The sequence below is a fragment of the Apis dorsata genome, unplaced genomic scaffold (assembly GCF_000469605.1).
Source record: "Apis dorsata unplaced genomic scaffold, Apis dorsata 1.3 scaffold_227, whole genome shotgun sequence".
Classification (NCBI taxonomy): domain Eukaryota; kingdom Metazoa; phylum Arthropoda; class Insecta; order Hymenoptera; family Apidae; genus Apis; species Apis dorsata.
This window is the reverse complement of record NW_006263509.1, coordinates 297,613-311,121: the sequence shown is the minus strand read 5'-3', so window position 1 is coordinate 311,121 and position 13,509 is coordinate 297,613. Positions and strand designations below refer to the sequence as shown.

Sequence of the window (13,509 nt, the reverse complement as noted above, 5' to 3'; positions counted from 1 at the left end):
GAAATCATATTACAAGCCATAAAATTTTCGTTATATCTTTTACAGATACGGCGGGAAAATCGTTTAACTAATATCTAGTAATATTGTAAAATTACACTAGCTACTGATTAACTATAGTTTCTGTTATCAAACGAAAAACTAACAGAAATTTATGGTAAAGAATCAGAACGAAGTAGGTATCCGGCTGTGCCACTCGACTGTTCGATTTTCGCATACCAACTTCAATATCCCTACTATGAATTTTCCAGATACTATAACGGGTTCTTATTATGGATAATATTTTTAATGATTTTATTATCGACATGAAGACATAATTATATATTTATAAAACTAGAAAATAGATTACATGCACACCCATGATATTAAGATGTATGATAGCGGGCGCGGCTTTTCACTCCGTACCGAAAGAAAACGATTTCGTGTCACTGATTTTTCATGTACTTACGTTATCCGAGAGCGTTTTCTTCGTTAACGGTCTGTAAGTTGTCCACAAATGAAACTCGCACTACCGATTTAACACAGAATCACGAACTTCTTATATTCTCGGCACTTTTCAGCTCGTGCTTGTCGCACGCCAACCGAGTCCGCCATCTTGGGGCAACCGCCAAATCTCCTCAGGCAAGACAATTGTTTCTCATAAAAATCACTAGGACTATATCTCTTTCTTTTTCTTTTTCTCATCCTTCTAACAATTAGTCGACTATATTTTAATTCTTTCTACTTCTTTTAAATTTATAAATCGAAACTATATGTTGCATCTATTCTGATTATATTTTCATATAATTTAATATGAATATATTCTTCTTTCTTATTTTTTAATTCAAATTTAATTACATCAATCAACATATTTTAATACATTCATCTTTAATGTCATAAAATACATTAGACAATTTTCGAATACTAATTTTATTAATAGTGAAATTATTTATTTATATAATTAATTTTTATTTTATTTTTTTATATAATATAATAAATAATTTTTGCATACATAGTGTAATAATTTCATTTGATTTTCAATTATATTATAATAAATTTTTTAAAAATAAAATATATATATAATATTATTATTATACTCAATATATATATTATATATTATATATAATATTTTATTAATTACAAAATTTGTTAATGATCACAATTAGAAAATAATATTTCATGATAAAAAATTTGTTTAAATAAAATATATTTAAATAAATTAAAATTTTTAGAAAATATTAATATATATTAATCACAGATAATTTCAATTAAAAATTATAATTAATAAAACTTTGTATTTCATTAGTTTAAATGTAAATAAAATGATTTATTAATAAGAAATATATGATATATTCTTAAGAATTAATTAATCAATATTCTTAAGAATTAATTAACTTTTACGATATGTATGCATTTATATCTATTACATCTATCTATGATTATTAATTACTACGAATTGTATAAAATTTAACTAATGAATAATATAATAATAAATGATATTAAAATAAGATTTAATTTTAAAATGATTTTTAAGAAAATATTTCGTTTATATTTACATATATATATTTTTTATTTATTATATATTATATATATTGTATAATATTTTTTTAATATAAATGTCATTGTTTAATAAAAAACATTGAATATCTTATAAATACGCAGTCATAAGTGTATAACTATAATTAAAGTATATAAATATTAAAAATATGATTTTTAATATTTATTAAAAATATCATGTTAAAAATTAAAATCATACATGTACAAGATTTAATAGAGAAAGATCATTCTAAACAATGCAGAGCATTGTTTATTAATCATAAAGAGTCTTACAAAAAATTAAATTAATATTATAATTGCTACTTCAGTTGTTTTTTATAGCAATTATCATGGTAAAATTTTAAAAAATTATTAATAAATTAATAATATAATATTAATGTATTTCATTTCTTTGTAATTTTGGCTAAAATATAAACGATGCGTTATGCTTCATCTGACATCTATTGTTCAAAACTTGAATGACAATGCTTATATTATAATAAATGTTTATATGTTCGGTACAAGTTTGAAAAAAATGTAAATTTTAATTTTTTTTAAGTAAGTAAAACAATGACTATAATATATAATATATTATTATAATTAATATATTGAAATAATTTATATGGAATAATAAATTATAGTGAAATTATAGTATAATTTTAATTTCTGTCAATGTTTCAAGATTGATATTAAGATAAGATTGATATTATATTTAAAGATTGATATTATCTTTGAGATTTCTCACTTTCTGTCATTTTTCTTGTATTTATTTAATCAACTATCAATATTAATTTTTTTAAATATAAGTTTCATATCATACCTCTCAACATTTAGTGGATATTTCTCTCTTCTTTTTTCCTCGATCGTTTACTGCGTAATTCATTGCAATTAGTGATTAATAGTGATTAAATTAGTGAATAAAAACTTAAAATTAGTTTTTATTTTCGAATTGACTTGGAATATCTAGAATATATCATTATCGATTGAATATTGTACCATATATATCATATGATTTTCCATATATGTATATAAAAATATAAATAATTGTACTTATTGAATATTAATGAATTATATTTATATTATATAATTATAACAATTAAGTTATAGCAATTAAATTCTTATCTGATCTCAAATAATTATATCAATGAATTAAAAGTCACTTATTTCTAAGGATATTAAAAAATTTGCTTATTAACTATACATGATATAATATGTATATATTATATAAATGTTAATAATATATATATATATATTAAATGTTGATATAACATGAATGTTATGTATTATTCAAACAATTTGGTTTTCCAAATCATGTTGATTTCAATTCAAATTATTTATTATTATTATTATATTCAATTCAAATTATTATATACTAAAATAAATTATACTATTAAAAATTAAAAAAAAATAAGTATTAATAATGATAAAATAATTATGAATAAAATTGTTTCATTATGTTATAAACGAAAAAAATATTTAATATTTAATGTAATTTAATAAAATTTAATATTTTTTATATATATTTTATTCATTGAAAGATTGTTTAATTATGTTATATTTTTTATTACATATTTAATTATAAAATCATAATAGTTAACATATATCAAATATTATAATATATTAGTATAAAAAGAACATAAGATTAATTATTGCTTCTTTGTTATTTTTAATGAAAAATTTTTTTTAATAAGAAAAAAAACAAATATCTCGAATTATCTATAATTATTACAATATTATCCAAAAATATTATTCAAAAAGCGAATAAATGTTATGCGAATTCGTCATCACTAAATGAGTTACACAGACATAATACACATACGACATAAATTCAACATCACTATTGGTCGAATAATTTACATTTACAAGTGATGCTGAATTCGTGTCACATTATAAGTACTTACTATACGTGTAGTCGTGGCTCACTCAACGTTCATTTCTTACAGTTTCTTACAGTTTCTTACAGAATATAAGTTTCTGTACTTGTGAAATTTTTAAAATAAAAATATTGTAAAAGCAAGTTATAATGGTATCAAACGTGATTGATTTTTACAATGATAAAACTATTTTTATTACTGGTGGAACAGGCTTTCTCGGAATTTGTTTAATCGAAAAATTATTGAGATCCATTCCTGATATAAAAAATATTTATTTGTTGTTACGACCAAAAAAAGGGAAACAAATAGATGAAAGATTGGAAGACTTTAAAAAAAATTCGGTAAGAAATATATATTCTAAATATGCATTATATGTTATGATATTATTGAATTATTAATATATTAATTTTTTCTTTGAATCATAATTTTTATTTATCTTATCTAAAAAATATCAAAATATTTATACTTTTTCAATAATTAATTAATATTAATTAATATTTTAATAAATATGAAAATATTTTCATTCATTATTATTTTAAAGTATAATTGTGTGTCAAAATTATATGTGCAATACATATATAAATTAGACATTTTTTTATATGACTTTAACTTTGAAAAGTTATATGTTTATTTCATAAATATTAAAATATTTAATAAATGATATTAATTAATTTTAAATTATATTATATTCTTTTATTTTACATATATTATTATTTTAGGTATTTGATAGATTAAAAGAAGAAAATAAAATAGAACTTTTAAAAAAATTAATTCCTGTGGCTGGTGATATAGGAGAAGAAAATCTAGGATTATCATCCTCAGATAGATTAACTCTTGTTGAAGAGGTTCAAATTGTTTTTCATTCTGCAGCAACATTAGATTTTGAAGCAGATTTAAAAACTAATATAAATATTAATTTATTGGGTACACGAAGAGTTGTACAGCTTTGTCAAGAAATAAGAGATCTCAAAGTAAAATATTTAGTTAAATGATTATAATTTATTTTTTACTTAATATGAAATATAATTTCTTTTTACTTTTTATTGTTCCAGGCTCTGGTACATATTTCTAGTGCATATGTAAACTCAACATTATGTGAAGTACAAGAATATTTATATCCTGCACCATTTGATGTAAATGAATTATTTGAACTTGAAGAAAAATTAGATAATATAACTTTAGAAACTAAAAAACAACATATAATAAAAGATCATCCAAATTCTTATACATTTACAAAACATTTAGCTGAACATGAAGTTAAAAATGGTGGTATTTTTGCTGCTATTGTACGTCCATCAATGAGTATGTATATTAAATATGAAATATGTTCTTAAATATTTATATTTAGTAATTTTATTAGTAAATTAATTAAAATAAAATTTAAAGAAAGAAAATTATTATAATTATATATAATTTTAAATATTATATATTTTAAATGTTTTATATTTATAGTTATAGGATCATGGAAAGAACCAATGCCTGGATGGACAATATCGAAAAATGGACCTCAAGGATTTTTAATGGGTGCTAGCAAAGGTGTTGTAAGAAGGTTACCAGTTGCAAAAGAATTAATTTATGATTATATTCCAGTAGATATTGTTGTAAACAATATTATAATTGCTGCTTATGCTGTTAATCAAGATAGGTATATTCAAATTTCTAATAAAAATGAATTAGAATATAATGAATTAGAATTAATATCTATGTATAATATCATATTTTTATGTTTTTCTGAAATTATTTCATTATTATTTCAATAATATTTCTTTGTTGCAGAAAGAAAGAGTTGAAAGTATATCATTGTACATCTAGTACATGTAATCCATTTAAATGGAATTTTATAGAATCAAAAATCAATAATTATTTACATACATATCCATTGCAAAGTGCAGTTTGGTATCCACATCTTAAATTTTTGTCTTCAATTTTTTTATTTAAGATCTCTGCAATATTTGTGCATTTAATTCCAGCTTATATTTTGGATACAATTACAAAGTTAGCTGGTGGACGACCAATGTAAGTTATAAATTATAATAATTTCATGTAAAATTATTTCACGTAAAATTATGTATAAATAAAATTAATAAGAATATTTATGTTTTCATAGTTTGGTACGATTACATACAAATATTAATAACTCATTGAATCGATTAGAAAAATTTATCTTCACTGAGTGGAAGTTTTATAATACTCGCACAATTGAATTACATAATTCTTTATCTGATCTTGATAAAAATCTCTTCAATTTAGATATTAAACCATTAATATGGGAAGACTATTTTGTTAATTTAACACAAGGAGTTAGGACATACTTAAATAAAGAATCACCAAAAACATTAACAAGAGCCCGTTTTAAAAATAAAATGTGAGTCTTTTTCTTTTCTTATTAAAAAAAAAATGATGTATTAATATAAAATTCATTTTTTTTTAAATATTTTTAGATTATTAGTTGCTCATGTGGGTTTACAATTTGCATTGCTAGGACTTATTTGGTGGCTGATCAAAACTATCTTTGCTAGTACATGGACTAAAACTGGTTTCATTATTCCATTTGCTTATTTTCTTTTTGATCAATTTTAAATTATACATAAAATTTAAATCAAACTATACTTCTATATAAAGTATATTTGATGATTTATTATATTTTAACATAATACAAATATATAATATATATTAATATATATTACAAACATTGCTTTTTTTGATACGAAATAAGAAATAAAAGGTAGTATTATTAGTATTAAGAACACATTTAAAATTTTTATATACTTTTCTTTAAAAATGGTGTTGGAAAGTAATGTTATTTAATATATATAGTATATTTTTTAAATAATTTAATTTTGTATTAAAAGAATTATAATGTATAACTTATAATAAAAATTATATTATAAATTTCTTCAAAATTAAAAATTAATAAAGAAATATCTTTTTTATTTTTCTGTTTTGTTTGATTTTTTATTTGAAAAATATATAATAAAATAATAAAATTCGAATTATTGATATAATTTGTGAAACAATTAAAAACGAAGCTTAAATGTAAAGTTAATTCAAATCTCATTTGTTTCGTTAAGGCTGCGCTAACTAAACCAATAAATCAACTCGCGCGCGCAGTCTAATCTTCGCGCTATTTCATTTGAATTAATTTGAGATTTAGGTGAATCGATTTCTACAATATCTAATTCATCTTATTTCAACCAACATTCAATCATGATAAACAAAATGATATGTATCGAATGAAATAAAATGAATAAATATGATCAATTGATATTTACTATATTTTTATTAAGTCAAAGAATTACCAATCTCTTGATACCTTCTATCCTATAAATTCCCACCACACAGATATTTATAGCGAACGTACTAGCCATTTTGTCAGAACCTCTCGTTGCTTTCTTATGATCGAGAATCTTTTTCTTCGTTTCTGCTATTCATCGATCACTGCTTGAATTGAAAAAATAGTTAATTTCGTTTTCTTTCTTCTTTTTTTCTTTCTTCGTTTTATATATTATTAATTATTTGATGCAATTTTTTAGAATTGTGAAAAGTGATAAAATTGTGCATATTGAGAATATTTCGTGATTGATTTTTATTTATTCATTTATTTATCACCTTTCGTAAGGTATGTATTGCAATATGATATAAAATTAGGATCAAACAGTATAGAGTTGCATAAATTATGGAGAATAATATACATTACTAATGGATTAATTGAAAGACTAATGGAATATCATTTACATTGTATAGATTGATTAGTGATTTAATTTATAATAAATAATAAGTTTATAGATAATGAAAATTTTCATTTAATTTTGTTAATTTCCTGATTGGATAATACGATTGATTCATCATTTTTAAAAAAATTGATATAATCGAATTGTTTGACTTTAAAGTATAATTAATTTGTGTTATATTTTAATTTAAAATAAACTAATTCGATAATTTATATTATATATGATTAATCTTATATAAATTTAAAAAATATAAATTAAAAAAGTACAATGCACTTTTATCGAAGTTTGATTAAAATTAAATAAAAATATTAATATAGAAAAATAAAAAAAAAATTTGGATCTTTCAAATATATCTTTATATAATTAAAAATACTGTAACTAAGCGATTTTTACCATTGGCAATCAATGTTATCGCATAAACAAAAAATTTCTTCCTGTTTTCTGTCACAAAATAATAAAAAGAAGTAACAATAAGAAACGATTATACATGACCGAAATGAAAAAAAAAAATTAAAAAATTTGAACATTTTATTTTCATTAAAAATTAATATAATATATAAAAAATTAATTTTCTAGAAAAATAAATATATTATATGATGGAAGAAATCTTGCAGCAAGAAAAAATATATGTGCGTAAGAAGCACAAGAGATATTTTACTCTCTTGTTCATCAATATTTCATTATTATAATATGATATATAAATATATCATTAAAAAATATTTATTTATAATATAATTGAAAATAAATTTAATTATAGAAATAACATTTATTAGGCATATTTATTTCTATAAATGTACTGGATTTTTTGAAAATCAATTAATTAAATCCGCATTTTTTGATCTGATTTTTTTTCAATCATGAATATATTATATAATTTTGATAAAATATATTAAAAAATTATATATAGAAAATTAATCGATTGTTACAAATAATTTTTAAGATTTGAGAAATAAATATCATGTATATTATGTAATATATTCTATAAAATTTAAAACAATATTCATGCAATCTTTTTTATTTTTAATGATATTCTAAGCACGATAGCAAAATTTTTAAAGATCAAAACAAATATCTGTAACAGATTACAAAATACTTTGAATTATTAATAATATAAACAGATGCTTGTTTTAATACTAATAAAATAATAAAAGGATATTTTATATTCTCTCTGATTAAATTATATTTTCTCTCTCTTTTATCAATTATCCTGATATAAAGTGATTTATTGCGTTCCCATATAAATATATTAAAAATTTTTATTATGAAAAATTTTTTATTATTATGTTTATTATATTTCTTGTGTTTAATATAAAATTAATAGTATTATTTTTTTTTATGCTTAGATTTTTTTGTTTCATTCTGTTCTACAAATTTTCAATTTATTTAATTATGAATCTTTCCATGTTATTTGATATCTAAAAACGAAAACGAAAACTACAATATATATATAATAAGAAATGTATATATTATATTATATAATTATATTTTTATATCTTCAATATAAGAATGGAAAAATAATTATTGTAATTGTATTCAAATTTTATCTAATAATAAGTAAATAAAATTATAATTTATATTAAAATAAGGAAAAGAATGAGAAAAATTTACATTTACAAATTTATAATATGTAATTAAAAACACGTGTTTAAATACGCATTTATCTTCTATAAACAGGTTTAACTACTCTTTGGAGATATTTTTTCAAGGTCATTCTCTTCCTCTTACAGCTTTTCTAAAAATGGCATCAGACATACCATCTATTTCGGAATGGCTTCAAGGTCGAAACGTTTTCATCACTGGCGGTTCTGGTTTTATGGGAAAGGTTTTAATCTATAAACTGTTGATCAGCTGTGATCATCTTGAAAATATTTTTGTATTAATTAGAAAAAAGAAGGATGTCGATCCGCAATCTAGGCTGCAATATATGATAAAAGTATGAGATATTTTACAATATATTAAAATTAAATTAAAAAATTATTATAATTCATAGTGCTTTAAAATAAATTTTAGGAACAGATTATATTAAAAGAAAACAATTTTTTTTAAAATCTTTCTAATGTTTCCAGAAATTTGAAAATTTCACAAAGGCAACAAACATTAAATGATTTCGAGTGGTACGTCATATATATGGAGGTAGTGAAATTTTAGAGATTTCAAGTTTAATTCTTTTTTTTTTTTTTTTTAGAAACAAGCTAAAATATCTTATTTATTATTATTTGTTATTATTTGTTTGTTATTTTATTTACAAAATGACATTATTAAGAAAAGATTAACTTTTCGTTCAACTTATCAATGTTCTAAATATTTAACTTTTTACTTATCATTTACTTATTATTTTATTATTTAATATTTTGTTATTTTGCACGAATTAAAAATTGATCTAACTAAAATTTAACCTTGTTATTAAATTTTATACAAAAATGAGTTTTTAATTAAGAAATAACTCATCTTAACAAATTAAAATTGTTTGTGTCTTTAACTTTAATTTTGTTTAAAATTTGTCTAAAATATTATCCAGATTCATGTATTTTTATTTTTTTCATGTATTCGTTCATGTATTTTTATTTTTTTTTTTAAATTAATGTAAACGTTAATTTTTAAAATATGGAAATATATATAGATATACAGTTTCATTTAAAAAAATAAAATTGGAAGTTTTCGTTTAAAATTTGTATTTTAAAAAAAATTGAATTTTTCAATTCGAATAAAAAATTTTTTAAAATTCATTTATTTCTAGTCCTTCTTAATTACTTTAACTATTTTAATACTAGATTGGTATATGCCACAATGAATATAAGGTATATACCATATACAAATATGTGTCATGAGTAATGCTCACAAAAAATTAAAAGAAAAAACATCAATGCTACTATTGTGTATATTTCATGTAAAAAGTATGGGAAATTATTGAGGTAATTTTGTTAAATTAAAATAATATTTAAAGATTTCATGTATTTCACTTATTTTATGGCAATAAATATACAAATTACATACAAAAGAAAATATTTATTTAAAATATATTAAATAAATTTATTAATTAAAATTTATTAATAAAGTATTAAAGCTATTTTTATTAATACAGAAATAAATTATTAGCAAATTAATTATCAGTTGAAGTAATTTGAGATAAATTTTTGTATTTCTTATTTCAAATATTACTATCCGGAACTGAACAATGCAAAAAATTTATTATGATTTGATCAATTATTGATTATGAATTATATTTTAAAATATAATTCTTGCAAATAATCAAAAGAATATCAATCAATTTATATTCAAGAAAATTATTTAGAGATTTTATCTTACGATATTTTTCATGAAAGATTATTAATTATTATATACTATTATATACTATTATTATAGATTTCGCATTAAATATATCTATATTATTATATTATTTTATATTATAGTTTATATTATAGTTTATATTATTTGTTATTACTTATAATTGATATTACTTAGTAACTTAAAAATATTTATTTATATTAATAATTTAATAAGATATATTTGTAATAATACATGAACGAAAGTGAAAGGGATACCTAAGCTTATGGTATGCAGTAATTTCACTATATATGATTTTAAGATGTCCTAGAAAATCACTAAGAATATATTCAATGTAACAGAAATATATGCACATAAATAATTAAACTGCATTTTTATATGAAGAAATCGCTTCCGTTCTCAATTCAAGTATTTTTTTTTCTGTTACTGCTTTGAATGAGAATTGCGCATTGGAATGATTGTATAAAAATTTTAATTTCATTATATAAAAGATTTTTGTTATATAAATATATGATAAATTGATTAATTTTTCAGGAAAATCCACTTAAAATAATTAAAGAAAAATATCCTGAAAAAATAGAAAAAATTAAATTAATACAGGGTGACACTACTGACGAACATCTTGCTTTATCGACTGCCGATAAACAGAAATTATTAAAAGAAGTTTCCATAGTTTTTCATATGGCGGCAAATGTTAAATTCGATTTGACATTAAAACAGGCAATAACAATAAATACTCTGGGTACTAAGAATGTTATAAATCTTGCAAAAGAGGTACATATTTATTAATTTTATGAAATTAAGAATATATCAAATTACTTAAATTACTTAAATTAAGAATATTTATTTTAATTATTTCTGATTTTTTCTAAGTAAAATAATTACCATTTTTTTTTAAAACATTTTTTTCGATGTTTTGACATTATGTTTTGATTTTTAACATAGATGGAGCATTTAAAATCCTTCATTCATGTTTCTACTTCGTACTGTCACTGTAATGAATCTGTACTTGAAGAAAGAAATTATCCTGCTCCTATAGAACTTGAAAAAATTGTAAAAATGGTAAATGATACGACAGATGATTTTCAAAAAATCATGACACCAAAAATATTACAAGGATTACCAAACACTTATGCCTTTAGTAAAGCACTTGCTGAAGATTTGGTGCAGAAGAGTGGTCTACCTGCAGGTGTTGCAAGACCTTCTATAGGTATTTTAAATAAGAATACATAAATTTTCTTTATGTATTAATATATATTGCATCTTTATTTCAAAAGATTCGAAAATATTAACTAATTAAATATTTTTTTAAAGATGATTTTTATTATTTCTAGATTTTTAAACTATATATTTTTTATAATAAAAGTGCAATATGATTTTAAAATTTATGAATATTTAATATAATTTGTTATAAATTATTAATTAATTTAAATTTTAGTGGTCGCATCATGGAAAGAACCAATGCCTGGTTGGATTGACAGCATGAATGGACCAACAGGTTTAATGGTAGGTGCTGGAAAAGGAGTAATACGAACTGTTCTCTGTAATTACAATTATTTATTGAATCTAATTCCCTGTGACATGGCGATTAATGCGATGATTGGATTGGCATGGAAAGTAGGAAGAGAAAAACCTGAAAAACCAATATTTATGAACATTACTTCTGGACTTGAAAATCCGATTTCTTGGGGTTATGCTGTAGAAACTGGAAAGAAATATACCATAATGTATCCATTCACAGGTTAATAAAAAAATTATAATATATATTTCTATAATATAATTAATGAAACGAATTAATTTTCTATATTAATGAAATAAATAAAATAATAATATTTATAAAGCAAGTTAATAATAATTCTATGTATAAAATATAATTAATGTTTTAATCTATGTATTTAATCAAAATTAATCTATAAATTTTATTTTAAGGTTTATTATGGTATCCAGGTGGAAGTATTACGACATTAAAATTTTACCATTGGATACGCGTGATCTTATTCCATTATATACCTGCAATTTTCATAGATATTATTATTTTTCTAACTGGAAATAAACCATTTTTAATAAGAGTGCATCAAAAAGTTAATAATGGTATAGGATTGATACAATATTATACTACTAAAGAATGGGAATTTCGGTAATTATGCAGAAATATTTTTTTAAAATTTTTAATAAGTTACCTAAGTTGTAAATCTTCGGATCTTTCAGTGTATTGAAAATTTTAATTTCTGATTAAATTATTATATAAAAAAATTTTAATTAATGATAAATTATGATACATTATATTAAAACTAAAATTTTATTCTAATTTAATTTCGATTTTCAGAAATGACCGCATGAAAAAATTGCAACTTGAATTAAATTCATCTGATAGAGAAAAATTCTTTATGGATACAAAAGCTATATCTTGGGATAGTTACATGTTGAAATATATATTAGGCGTTAGACAATATTGTTTAAAAGATGATCTTTCTACCATACCTCGTGCACGAAAAGTTATTAGATATTTGTATTTTGCTGATTGGTTTGTTAAGATCGGATTTACAATCTTCTTTATATGGTTTCTATTCTTGAATAAATTCATCTAAACAGATTACGATCATATTTGAACTTAACAAATTATAGATATATTGATTATAAATATATTATAATAATTGATTTTATCTGAAAATGACAATATATTTCTTTATTTTTATTTTATTTTATTCTCAAATGCTATAAAAATTATGTTTTATATTATATTCACAATTATTATTAATTAATTATTTTATTTTATTGTATACAATGAGATAATGATTCTTTAATAAGATATAATTCAATATAATATTGTTTATTGCTTTGTCATAAAACATGCATTTGCAATTATGATATTTTTAAGATACTTATTATAATAATAAATATATTTATTTCTTAAAAGACGTAAAAAGACTGTTTTAATAATTAAATTTTAAAATATATATTTAAAAATTTAACTTAAGTGCTTGAATAAAATAAATAAAGATTTTATTTAATTTGTAAAGAATGTGCCAGTAAATAAAATATAATAAAGAAATAATATCAACCATTATATTATATTTGATATCATTATCAATAACATAATACAAAAT

The 13,509-nt window shown here is 20.2% G+C and overlaps 2 protein-coding genes and 1 long non-coding RNA gene across 5 annotated transcripts in view; 2 read left to right on the top strand and 1 right to left on the bottom strand.

The window, feature by feature from the left end:
• The window catches only part of LOC116185620, a 5,104-nt gene extending 4,471 nt beyond the window's left edge, over positions 1-633 (bottom strand). The window contains exon 1 of the long non-coding RNA XR_004150483.1: positions 446-633. This is a non-coding gene — a long non-coding RNA (uncharacterized LOC116185620). The remainder of the gene's footprint in view (positions 1-445) is intronic.
• Positions 634-3,350: 2,717 nt separating this feature from the next.
• On the top strand, positions 3,351-6,644 carry LOC116184849 (putative fatty acyl-CoA reductase CG8306). Its single transcript, XM_031510420.1, has 7 exons — positions 3,351-3,727; positions 4,106-4,357; positions 4,439-4,688; positions 4,839-5,031; positions 5,163-5,402; positions 5,494-5,751; positions 5,828-6,644. Exons 1-7 carry the CDS (start codon positions 3,536-3,538, stop codon positions 5,964-5,966), a joined length of 1,524 nt encoding a protein of 507 aa, XP_031366280.1. The 5' UTR covers positions 3,351-3,535; the 3' UTR covers positions 5,967-6,644.
• A 100-nt stretch (positions 6,645-6,744) lies between these two features.
• LOC102679329 (putative fatty acyl-CoA reductase CG5065) lies at positions 6,745-13,083 on the top strand. Of its 3 annotated transcripts, none has more exons than XM_031510422.1 (7): positions 6,745-7,005; positions 8,845-9,050; positions 10,937-11,176; positions 11,348-11,612; positions 11,841-12,143; positions 12,332-12,539; positions 12,729-13,083. In XM_031510422.1, the coding sequence occupies exons 2-7, from the start codon at positions 8,856-8,858 to the stop codon at positions 12,988-12,990; spliced, it is 1,473 nt and encodes a 490-aa protein (XP_031366282.1). In that variant the 5' UTR covers positions 6,745-7,005; positions 8,845-8,855; the 3' UTR covers positions 12,991-13,083. The 3 variants fall into 3 exon arrangements, with proteins under 3 accessions (XP_031366282.1, XP_031366283.1, XP_031366284.1); XM_031510423.1 differs by lacking the exon at positions 6,745-7,005 and adding an exon at positions 9,128-9,250 and having other exon boundaries at positions 8,910-9,050; XM_031510424.1 differs by lacking the exon at positions 6,745-7,005 and adding an exon at positions 9,184-9,250 and having other exon boundaries at positions 8,970-9,050.
• Positions 13,084-13,509: the final 426 nt, after the last annotated feature.

What these genes read in the sequence shown, in the direction of transcription:
- LOC116184849 (XM_031510420.1), top strand. Translation starts at nt 3,536, where the DNA reads ATGGTATCAAACGTGATTGATTTTTACAATGATAAAACTATTTTTATT. An exon ending in AAGAAATAAGAGATCTCAAA is followed by an intron (nt 4,358 to 4,438) that starts GTAAAATATTTA and finishes TTATTGTTCCAG; the next exon opens with GCTCTGGTACATATTTCTAG. An exon ending in TTAGCTGGTGGACGACCAAT is followed by an intron (nt 5,403 to 5,493) that starts GTAAGTTATAAA and finishes ATGTTTTCATAG; the next exon opens with TTTGGTACGATTACATACAA.
- LOC102679329 (XM_031510422.1), top strand. Translation starts at nt 8,856, where the DNA reads ATGGCATCAGACATACCATCTATTTCGGAATGGCTTCAAGGTCGAAAC. An exon ending in GGCTGCAATATATGATAAAA is followed by an intron (nt 9,051 to 10,936) that starts GTATGAGATATT and finishes TTAATTTTTCAG; the next exon opens with GAAAATCCACTTAAAATAAT. An exon ending in ACTAAAGAATGGGAATTTCG is followed by an intron (nt 12,540 to 12,728) that starts GTAATTATGCAG and finishes TTCGATTTTCAG; the next exon opens with AAATGACCGCATGAAAAAAT.